This window comes from Anguilla anguilla, chromosome 7 (assembly GCF_013347855.1).
Source record: "Anguilla anguilla isolate fAngAng1 chromosome 7, fAngAng1.pri, whole genome shotgun sequence".
NCBI classification, from domain to species: Eukaryota; Metazoa; Chordata; class Actinopteri; order Anguilliformes; family Anguillidae; genus Anguilla; species Anguilla anguilla.
The window spans coordinates 51053899-51065904 of NC_049207.1; the positions used below are offsets into that span (position 1 = coordinate 51053899).

At 47.8% G+C, this 12006-nt stretch overlaps 1 protein-coding gene across 11 annotated transcripts in view; it reads right to left on the bottom strand.

Annotated features, from left to right (window-relative positions):
• Positions 1–12006, bottom strand: part of LOC118232083 (multiple PDZ domain protein) — a 57104-nt gene that overhangs the window by 36057 nt on the left and 9041 nt on the right. For all 11 annotated transcript variants that reach the window (XM_035426674.1, XM_035426669.1, XM_035426667.1 and 8 more), the window contains exons 4-15: positions 8945–9130; positions 7659–7798; positions 6918–7131; positions 5865–5993; positions 5305–5493; positions 4905–5007; positions 4622–4710; positions 3439–3640; positions 2921–2998; positions 2444–2523; positions 1878–2024; positions 985–1161 (exon numbers count right to left, since the gene is read on the bottom strand). In XM_035426674.1, the coding sequence (XP_035282565.1) occupies positions 985–1161; positions 1878–2024; positions 2444–2523; positions 2921–2998; positions 3439–3640; positions 4622–4710; positions 4905–5007; positions 5305–5493; positions 5865–5993; positions 6918–7131; positions 7659–7798; positions 8945–9130 (1734 nt within the window). The remainder of the gene's footprint in view (positions 1–984; positions 1162–1877; positions 2025–2443; positions 2524–2920; positions 2999–3438; positions 3641–4621; positions 4711–4904; positions 5008–5304; positions 5494–5864; positions 5994–6917; positions 7132–7658; positions 7799–8944; positions 9131–12006) is intronic.

Genomic DNA, 12006 nt, shown 5'->3' on the forward strand with positions numbered 1-12006 from the left:
TTCTGCTGAGGGGATAGGCAGCGGAAAACTGCTGACTGACAGCGCTAGCTAGCCCCATGCTACGCTCGCTCGAAGGCTGCCTCTTGTCACATCCTCCAGCACCCCGACTGATTCACACTGGGCCGACATTGATAAACAGACTTATTCCCGTCTTATCCTAATCCTAATCCTTATCAGAGAAAACCTGGCAACCTGCCGCTGCATTGGCCAGGCCGTACCAAGGTAAGGAGGTAGAGTTGAGTTGCCTTAACGTGGAGCGCGTGCTATTTTCCATAGACACTGGCTTAAGATCTCTAGGAGGGAAACATAATTTAATACTTCACTGTTTCCATTCCACGAGGGGAACCGGTATTGATTTGATGACAGACGTCTTAAAAAGTATCTAGCATAAACACGGCAATCGATAACGACGCGTAAAAAACGCAGCCAGGTCTTGACAATATGACGGTTAAAACGCTGCGCAAAGCAGTCGCGCAGTAAGTATTTGTTTATTTTTCTCGCCAAATGAAAAACCCGCTGGCGTATTCTCACAGGACATACAACCTGGCCCGCCTCTTTGACACCAATCCTAATCGACGGCAAATCAGGCTTCACGTTTTGGACTCCGGCGCGTTTAATAGGCTGCGGGGGTGTTGCCGAGGGAAGGTAATCACGGCCGTAATGAATGATTTCAGACGGGGTGGCGACAGGCCCCCCGGCCCCTAATGGAGATGACTCTGCTCATCTCAAGGGGTGTCTCTCCACATTAGGCGGCCATTTTATATCGCCGAGCGGCCCGCGCGCGGCTCCTCGCTCCCCCCCCCCCCCCCCGACTGTGCTGCTCTCACAGTTAATTCCCCTCCCCTGGAATCTCTCCCGTGTAAAACGTGCGCGCGTTTCACCACCGGCGGGCTGACAGGTAAACGGGTTCCCCCCGCGGGTTCCCCTTTAGGTGGGACGGGCCTGTGGCATCCGAGGCTGCGGCGGGTGGTCAGTATCGGGTACCTTCTCGGCGGACTCCGGCTGCGCCTCCTCCTCCTCCAGGGTGGGCTGGGTGACATCGGCGTCACTCTTCAGGCGAGGGGCGGGGCGACAGCATGTCATGTACACGCCCACGGGGAGCTCCTTCAGAATGCTCACCACCTCCTTGTGACTCTCGCCAATGAGGGAGATCCCATTCACCTGCAATACAGACGTATTCTCCTCCTTTACTAAAGACCCTGCTTAAGTGTACATATATGAATGGTGTATACACTATATGTATCTGTATTGTTTTGGGTTGGGGGGCTAAAAGTTTAACATAATGGGTAGGGATCTTGGCCCTGTAACACAGACATTACAGATCCAAGTCCCATATGGCCATTGAGCACCACTTTGTGTACACAACTTTCAATAACTGCCAGCTGTATAAATGAATTGTACATATAAAAAAGGAAGTTGCTCAGGATAAGACCATTTACTAAAGATAAAAATGGCATAAATGCCAGTTGTTTATTTTGGTGAGTTTACTTTTGTCATTCTGCACAACAGCCCCAAGCCACAAACAATTGTGGCCAGGATTCAATCAACATTTGTCCTGAACTTTAACTAACAAATGAGTGAAAGTTTTTTTTTTTATTTAGTTTTTTATTCCCCCAGACAAAACTGGCAACTTCACCCAAGGTATCTTGCCAAGCTGCTTATGAAGAAAAGAAACAACACTTCCATTCACTTGAAAGTTAAAGTTAAGGGCAAACGTTGATTGATTCCTGGCCCACGTCAAACCGTCGAGCTGACACGCTGTCGAAAATGAATGCGGGGCCGGGCGTTTTCCCCGGCGATATAAAAACAATTTGCGCGCAGGCTGAGTGCAAAGCCTGCCGTTTCGGGCGCTGAATTTATTGGGCCTCCCTCCGCACCTCCAGGAGCTCGTCCCCGCTGAAGAGCTTCCCGCTGCGCCCCACGGGCCCCTCGGGCAGGACCGAGCGAATGTAGTGGTGCCCGCCGCTGGCCTCCAAGCTGATGCCCAGCCCGCTGCTCTCGCTGAACTTCTCCACCTGCGCCACCTTGATGGACCGCAACACGGTTATCCAAACTTCACTACATTACCCACAGTGCCATGCGTCATCCAACAGGGATGGGCTTCACGGACGCTCGCATGGTATTTAAATCACTTAAGGTCACAACTAAAAATAAAAACAAAACCTTGGAACCACCCAGTAATCACAAATGAAACATCTGCTTCTAATGACAACTGTTGCGCAGCCTGAAGGTACTGCAACAAAGCATGTTATTAGTAAACTAAACTGAGACCAACGGGTGTGTCCAGTCACAAAAACAAATCCATGCAAGCATTTATTATGACATTTTTTAAATTCAGAAGTTAAATCCCTGCTTGCATTGCCACCACTTAAGAAAGAACACATCTATTCTCTGTATTAAATTAAGTAATAAGCTGTATCTTTTCAGTATTTTGTTGACTTACTATTACTTCATTGCTGGAGCCAAGAATGGACTGCCACTTCCTCATCAGCTCCTGCTCCTCAGCTGCAGTTAATTTGAGTCCTTAAAAATGCATAATTATTTTTCTCTTTAAAGCAACTTGGGATCAGCAAGGTCTGTACAAAATAAAGGCTGAACGGATTTTAATTACATAAATAAGTTCAAATTTAATTAGAAAAAAAAAACAATGAAAAAGACTGCAAGTACACTAATCTTTCTGTAATAAACAAGTTTTAAACAAATCATGAATAATAAATCAGAAGGTGCTTTAAATTAGCAAAACACACACTGGCATTTTCCTCCGAAAAAAGTATGAACATAAAATAATCCTGAAGCTTTTTCATCAGCCACCATAACGTTCATTATAATTTTTTAAACCCTCTGAATTAATTAAATGTTTGCTGATAAGCCCTCCAAGCTTTCACACGCATGTAGAAGAGACTGATGAAGGCTCTCGTACCCTCCTTCACGTCCGGCCGGTCGGCGTCGGCGGTGACCAGGCTGCTGTTTCCGCAGAGCGACGGGTAGAGCTCGTTCTCTGTCGACCAATGAAAAGCACCGCGTCAGCTGGCGTACGCGACCGATCGCGGAGCGCAGGTGTCGCTTTTTTTTCGCGGAGCTGCGCTAGCACGCTAGCAACGCGCGGACGAGCGGCTAAGTCCTAATGCGCTGTCACCGGCGGCTTTCTCCCCGGCTCTACCGCGCAGCGCCACAGCTGACGTCCGCACTGGGACCGTCTCGATTATAGGTTCCCCGCCGTCGGAATTCCAGCGACTGGGCGGAGGGTTAGGTGCTAAAAATGGCCCTGTGGTTGCGGTTTTAAGGAGGGACAAAAACACACAGCGGGTCCAGCCCGTTCCTAACTGCTGTAATGCACTGCTATAAAGCACCGTAATCCGGATACTCTGTCTGTTAGCGTAGCATCGCGTCTTGTCTACACGTTGGGATTAGGAGGGTGCGGTTGACTGTCTGTGGTACCGAGCGTGGCGTCCGAGTCCAGCCGGTCCACGGCGAGGTTCTGCAGCGAGGTCAGCGGGGGTTTCGGCTCGGCGGGGGCCAGCGGGGGCTCGTCAGGCCGGAAGCCCCTCCGCACCAGCTTCAGGTGCACCACCTGGCCCGTGTGCCTCAGGACCTCCACCGCCTGCTGGTTGGTGTAGCCCTGGATGTTGGTGCCATCCACCTGTAATACAAGCCACATGTGGCACGCACACACACACACACACACAAAGGCAATCACACACACACACGCAGAGGCACGCACACACACACACACACACACAGACATGCACACACACACACACACACACACAAATGCACAGGCAGACACACACACACACACAGCCAAACACACACACGGACACACAGACACAAAGACACACATACACACACACACATATGTTCATGACTCATTTTTGACAAAAATTGTCAGATAGAACCTTATAATTCCAGCACTCTGGAGATGAGGGCCTCTATCTGAAAGAAACACCCACTCTCGGCGCAGTTAAAGAAATAAGGGTAATCTGTCTCAAGAAAGACTGCAGTCACAACACCAGTGAAGGAAGACTTTGTGCATTATCTGCCTATGACCTGTGTGTGTGGGCCAGTGTTTGGTCCTGTTCTGCCATAAGTGTGAATCTGGGGGAAGAGCATGAGCTGTTCTCCTGCCTCTATTTGAACCCGTTGAGAGACAGCGGTATAATATGCCGGCTAAAAATACCCCCAGCCTAAGACTACATGCAGAGATGTTTAGCATTCATAAACAGTGATTAATTACGCACTGATTTAAATTAAGTTTAATGCGTGAAGTCGAAGTATTTAAGTGGCTAAATTGGCAAACCACAAATCACATTTACCAAAGTGAAACGTATGTCAGTCATTTTTCAGGCAAGGCAAATTTTTTTATTTGAAAAATAATAATCAAATCAGGAATTCTTGAAATATCTGATTATATGCTGTTTATCATTATTACATAACTATTAAGTTTGGTAAAAAAAATAATTCAAGCTCATACATCAACTGTTATTTTATGTTTCAGGGATGAAGATTATTACTGAAACATTACTTATTATTAGAATATTACTATTTTTGATCATTAATAAGCATGCTATGGACAATAAGTATTAATTAAATCAGGAAGTTAGTCTTAATTTGAGAAACTCACAGCTATGATCTGGTCACCAACATGGATCCGACCGTCTTGCTCAACAGCACTGTCTTTAGTAATACTCTTTACAAAAATACCAGAGGGCTCTGTAATGAAAAGAAAGTGAACATGTAATCAAATATTTAACTAACTCAACATTTAAAATAACTGTGAATAACTGTTATTGTATGTAATATTATCTATATAATTTCTGGTGTACTGGAGAAATAAGCAAACTGAATGTTTACTCTCCACGATTCAAAAACATGTTGCTTTTTAGTTTTTAAGTGGGCAGCTTTACCTGAGTTTCTGTCTCCCACATAGCCAGCGATGGTGATGCCCAACCCCTGTGCGTTTTTAGTGAGCTCCACATCGAAGGTGTCAGCGTCTTCCTCTTCATAGCCCTGCCGAGAGAAGCGAAAACAACCATTAGCCTGAGGCAGAGAGCCGCTTCACTGCAACAGCGCCTCGTGTGGACAGAGGAAGCGTGTGCCACTCTCAGAAGAGCTCTCCTAGTGCTGTATCCTGGCCTGACGAGGTTGCAATGCACAACAAATGCGAATATGGAACTCCAGTTAGGTTTAAACAATACTGGGTAAATATTAGTAAATATTAGGAAAAAGTAAAAATTAAATATGAGTAAACACTAGGTTCACATTCATTTGAGTGAGCCGTGTAAAAACCCAGCATCCCTTGCTCACCTGCTGCTCGGCAACAGTGGGCAGCACGACAGGATGAGAGGTGCTGTCGTCAAGGCCTCCCCTGGTGATGACCAGCTTGACCCTGTTGCCGCACTGCCGCAGCACCTGGGCCACCTGCTCGCTGCCCATCCCATAGAGGTCGGTGTCGCCGATCTTCAGGATGTGGTCCCCGCTGTGCAGTCGTCCATCCTGGTGGAGGGGGGGGGCGTGATACCAGTTAGCGGTAAAAGTTTACAAAATGGCACACTGCAGCGATCTGCTCCTGAGGCTGCCTAACAGCTCCGTTAAGGGTAAATTTTGCTTTAGCGCAGCAGTTAGCGTGGCCCGTTCAAGCCTTGCTAGGTCCCTGCAGTTACACTGGTACCAGAAGTGGGATAGTGGAGGCGGGGCTTCGATGGACGGGCCGGTGCCTGAAGGGTGAATTTGTCTTTGGTTGGCACAGCCATCTCTCCCCCTGGAGGCCCAGGTTCGAGGCTCACCAGCTCCCTCACATTACACGAACGCATCTTACAAGGTATGTTTTACCGCTCGGTTGAACGAACCGTTGGCGAGATAAATACCTGATCAGCTATCCCTCCGGGAAGGATGGTTTTGACGATGACGCCCGTGGACTTCCCCCCCACGATGCCGAACCCCAGTCCCGTTCCGTCGTTCACCAGCTCGATGGTCTCTACATGCTGCCAGTGAGCCTGCAGGAAGAGAGGGGCGGGTACAATCAGCACTCAAACTTCTCCAGGTACTGTTTACATCCGTATGTGATGAATATTTCAAAATTACATCGGCAAAAACTAAGGCGGCAGTGAAGCACGATGGGTAGGGAGCTGCAACTGCGACTCTCTCTGGATTTGATTCCCAGGTGGTGCATTGCAGTTTCGCCCTTGAGGAAGGTACTTGACCTGAACTGCCTCAGTAAATACCCAGCTGTATAGATGCACCATATTCAAAATGAATGTATGCTGTGTAAGTGTTTCTAGATAGGAGCATCTGCTAAATAGCTGAAATGCAAATGTAACCAGTGGTTTGAGTGAATATGCAAGCCTAGAATGGCTGTAATCTCGTCAGACTATATTGGGAACGCTGCCACATCTGTGGGTTTTTTTTTTGCAACACAAGCTAGATTGAAATCCTTCATTGGGCAGATACAGGATTCAGAGTACGTAGAGTGCGTAACATAGTGAGTAGTCTGTAAAAGTGTGTAGTACCGTGAAAAATATGTTAAATTGTGTAGAGTTGGATAGAGTGTGTAAAAGTTGGTAGCACTGTGTATAGTGTGTAGAGTTGGATAGAGCGTGTAAAAGTTGGTAGCATTGTGGATAGTGTGTAGAGTTGGATAGAGTGTGTAAAAGTTGGTAGCATTGTGGATAGTGTGTAGAGGTGGATAGAGTGTGTAGAAGTTGGTAGCATTGTGGATAGTGTATAAAGGTGGATAGAGTGTGTAGAAGCTGGTAGCATTGTGGATAGAGTGTGTAAAAGTTGGTAGCATTGTGGATAGTGTGTAGAGGTGGACAGAGTGTGTAAAAGTGTGCAGAAGTGTGGCCAGTGTGTAAAAGGGTGTAGAGCTGTTTAACAGCGTGCTAACGGCGCGTTTAAAAGGCGCCGCCCCGGGGCCTCACCACGTTGGAGTGCGCTGACAGGGTGCTGGCGGCGGACGGGGTGCGGGACACCACGGGACTGGCCAGCTGAGGGATGGGCCCTCGGGCCACAGTGAGCTGCACCTTCTCCACGGCCTTCTGCAGCGCGCTCACCGCCTGCTGGTGGCTCACCGTCTGGTCCAGCGGCTGCCCGTTGATGGCCAGGATCTGATCGGCCTCCCTCAGCCTCCCGTCGCTGTGGGGGGGGGGGGGGGGGGGGGGGGGGGGCAGGGGTGAATGGTCTCAGCACATGAACCCATTGGTTCAATTCCAGTTCAATCCAACCAATTCAGGAAATTCACCGAAAATTCTATCCATTAATCGACAAGTCCTCATATAACCTTATCCTTTGTCAAACCCGTGAAGCTATTTTCGGTCGATTACCTGAATTGAGGGAACTGAAATGCAGTTAACCCCCAACCCAGAACCCCACGGAACGGGGGAACTCCATTCCCGGAGGGGGCCCGTATCCATTTCTGGATTTCGCGCCAACTTCTGCTCTCAATTATTTCACTTAGCGCGATCATTTACACGCGCTAACATTTTTACATCGCCAAACTCGCGAACCCACGAGCGAACAGCTGCGGCCTAAACCGCTGTAATTAATTAATCAGTTAGAAGCACAAAGGGAGTTCGGCGTGAATTCCAGAAGCAGGAAACGGACCTCCCCACCTCTGGGCAGATTTACCGAGGCGTTTACATCGCGGGGCGAACGCGGCGTACCAGTGCGCGACGCTCCCGGGCTGGATCTCCTGCACAAAGACGCCCAGCTCGCCCCTGTTCTCGCTCCGCAGCCCGACGACGCTGAAGCCCAGGTCCCCGGAGACGGGCTTCAACAGCTCCACGTGCGTCACGTAGCGCCCCTTTTTAAAATTTTTTTAAAAAGAGACAATTCAAATCCCCCCTCCTTTTGTCGCGACTGCGATACTTCATTACATTGAGGCCAGTCACCCGCGGCGGGCGAAACAAAAGGATGCTAACGACGTCGTAATCCCTTGTAAAGGTGTCATCCTCTCTCAGAAAACTGCCCGGGGAAGATATAATTCTCCTCGAGCTGGCCCAAGACGAGGGCATCTTCGGAAAGCAGAAATAACGCTCCTAATATTAATTTAAATAAGAGCGTTCAGACAGTGCCCCATTATCCATGTCTGAGACTACATAATGCATATTTCATCAGCTCAGACTGGAATAATCTGCCTCTTTGAATTCTGAAGTCTTAATTATTCTCGTCTGTCTCTGAAGAGTGCTTTGCGGCAAACCACAATAGGCCTGTGTCCGTATCAACAGTATATTTGGTTGTACTGTCAGCGCATCTTTTTTAAATAAAGCATTTGGACAGGCCTTTCAGCACAATCGCATGCTGTGGGTATTCTTACATTTATAAAAAAAACTGTATTCTTAAACATTTCCCCATAACCTATTCCTTCATATTTGCCAAGTGATACAAGAAAATAAAGTTTAGTTCTGTGTATGTAGAATCAAGCTAGCAAAAAGCACAAAGTACCCACTGCACAAAAAAGGACATAGTGAATGGGGCTAGGCACCCGGTTGACTTCAGGTTTGGTAAAGGTAAAGCACAAAAGCACTGATGCACCCGATAACAGATAGCAAAAATAAATACATTAAAGCATCAAAATGCATATTTAAAGATTCTCACAATGGGTAAATGCACTAAATGTTATAACATGTAATAAACTAACACTCGCACTGGCTTATAACACTGGCATTACAGCACTGGTGTTACAAAAAAGCACTCCCATTGGTTAAAAACATGGGTGTTATGATGCAGTGGCGGTGCTGTTTTTGCTGGAGTGTTCTTAGCCGTTGTTATTCAACGCTTCGTTTCACCGCCACGGTCTCTCCCTCTCTCTCTCTCTCCCTCTCTCTCTCTCTCTCTCTCTCTATGTCTGACAGAGCCCTGCTGAGCACCTGCACACTCGGCTGGTCTTTGTAAAAGACTGCGCGGTAAAGCGGATTGAGAAGCCCAGAGACCGTGAGCGGCGTGTCACCTGAGCCATGGATCGGACGACGTGCTCCAAGTCTTCGGGCGGCGGCCCGCCGTTGATCTGGGCGGCGGTGGCGGCGGCGGCGGCCGGGGGGTCCGGGTGGGCCGGGCGGCCGCCGTTCGGGAGCGCCAGGGCATAGGGCTCGCTCGCGGGCGGGGGGCACGGCTCGCTGTGCACCACCGCGTTGCCCTGGAAACACACGACGCCGAGCCGGTCAGAACGGCCTGAACGCAAAAACGCATCAGAGACACGGGCCAAAGCTCAGGCCGACCAAAACCAACTGAGCTCACCAGGGAGCCCTGGTGAGCTCAGAAATCACAAAGGGCCTGGTTAAGCCAGTCAGGTTCTGTGTGTGTGTGTGTGTGTGTGTGTGTGTCAGCCTGGCAGGAGTATGAATCATCATTCTTCACCTTTGTTCAGTGAGACTATCTGTCATGTGGGAGGACTTTAAGAAATGACCACACAGGAAGAAAACACCGCATGTATCTTTATGAGTGAGGAGGACTGCGAGAAAATCTTTAAATACATGTTCAGTGCTGAGCATCACAATAAATGATTGGGCAAGAACATGGAGACTAGGTATGCTTTCTTTTAAGTTTACCTAGAGAATACGCCAACAGAATATGCTAATGGATAGATATTAAGTTGCTAGGGAACGGCCTCCATTTTCTTTAGACCAGAATGATGTTTATTATTTTGTTCAGGCAGCTGTAGTGAGCTGTTGTGCTGAACTCGCCAGGGTGCCTTATTCATAAGAGCCCGGTCCAGGCATTCGGGCCAGTCGTTTTTCAACTTAAGTTGCTGAAGGAATGATATTGAATGAAACAAGTCTTGGCACTCCTTCACTGTTTCACTGCACAATTCAAGCTTTGTGTTTTTCTTTTCTGAATTTGTTTCTAATTTAATAGTTAGTTTTTTTTTCACTGAACGTATTCAATGTCTTTTCTCCCCAGTCTGTCTGTTCCATACGATCCACATTTCTCGGACCTAGTGCATCATTTCAAAGGAACCTTTTCCCTGTTTGCAACACTATTAATGGAAGAACTGATTGTCCACAGCAATCAATCATGCAGTCCACTATCACGTATGCCAGCGTGCTCCTCCGTGGAATTGGGAGAGTCATGTGATCTGATTGGTTTCATTGTCACTCAGCATTTAATTGGTCCATTAAATCACCTGATTACAGGTCTCACCTCAGTTGGTCTATTGGGTCTGAACTAGTTACTGATTTTAAGCTAGAAATAGAAATTTTTTGGCTAGAAATAGCTGTACAAAATAAGTATTGTACCTTACTGAACCTGTGTTTAGCAGTTGTCTATGACCATGAAATGCACCTCTGTACGTCGCATTGGATAAAAGCGTCTGCCAAATAAATGTAATGTAATGTAATGTAATGTAATGTAAAAGATGTAAAAAATGAGAGCAGAAACTCTGGCTCGCAAGGACCAGAGTTCAGGCCCAGTGCTTCACCTGCATCTGTGTTTACAGTTAGATTATAAGATCAGTGGACAAGAAAAACACCCATTTAATGACCCGAGATGGCTAGTTATCCAGCAATGATTAGCTCGGAAGCCTAATCCCCAGTAGATAACATCCTATAGCCGATAGCTCATCAGTTAGAGTGTTTATCCAGGGATTTTCTTTAGTTAATATGAAAGGAAACAGGTATGTAAGCTCACATCAGAATAAAGTAACACAAGATGGCCCTTTTTCTTTAAAAAAAAGTTATTTGTTTTCACCGAAAATTAAGTCCCATCTATCTTAGGAATACAATAACATACAGCAGCTATTTAGCTGAAAAGTAACTGCAGTGCCATCATACATAATCAATCGTTATGCTTGAACTGTTCTGTCCTATTTTTTCCCCATTAAGGGATGTGTGTGCTAAAGATTGCATCGATGCGACGTGTTGTCTGGCTCTGTTTTTTGTTACTACATGCCCAAAGCTATGGCTGATGTGGCTGGGGGTACGGCGGGGGTACGGCAGGTGGGGTGGGGGACGGCAGGGAGGGGGCGCGGCGCAGGTGATTGTTCTACGCGCGAGCCGCGCTGGTCGGCTGGACTAAGAGGATTAAAGTTCCAGTTTGGTTCGCGCGCGCGCTTAAAGGAATTGTTTCTGCCCCACTTCACATTGCGGCCCCCTCCCCGGCACATTCAAAAGCCGGTTGCCATGGCGATTTCGGGGCTGAGTCGGACCAGCCGGGCCACGTAAACAGTCCGTCTCTCGTAGGCCTTTTGACTGGAAACAAAAGACAGACACAATCTTTGTTCTAAATAGTTTCTTTTAAAAACTTGTTTTCGCTTAAATTAATCAGCAAATAACTATGTGCTGAAACTTGATTGGAAATGAATGACTCATGAGTCATCCAGAAAATGAGTGAAAAATAAATCTTTTTTCTGCTTTTCTGATTCACTTCAGTAAACACATTTTATCACGATAAGAAAGTGCGACATCGTACGCGAGCCCTCGGAAAATGGCCGCCGTGAATACCGTACGGCCGGCGTTGGCTTTCCGCACCGCGAGGGTCCGCCCTAACGGACCGCCGCGCACGTAGGCAGAATTCCGCGTCAGATTCCCGCCCGGAGCGCGGCCCCCGCGGCGTTCCCGCCTCCCACGGAATGCCTCGCATGCCTTCACCTCGGCGTTCTGTAATGGCCGCCCTTCAGCGCGCCCGTACTGACCGCGGAGCTGAGGCCTGGCGGGGCTTCACGCGAGGACAAACAAGATGGTTTCTGTTTGCCCCGCGCGTGTTTGCTCGCCATCCCCTCGCTCTTATGCAAAACTCTTACAGGAATATGGGCAGAATTTATAATGCGGGCCGAGGGGAGGGAGGGTTTTTAATAGGACCAAAAGAAGACATGAATCTGAGCAAAAAATATTAGAACCAGTGTACGCAGAACCCTGCATGGCTTTATTACTGTACATTGATAACTTAATATTACTGTCAGCTGGGAAAAGTGGTGTTTAATTTGAGTGCCGTAAAATGAAGAACAGACATATTTACAAAACATGTACAGTCTCTCCTGTATCAATGCCTGAGGTCAGTTCAGGACGGAGTAAATAT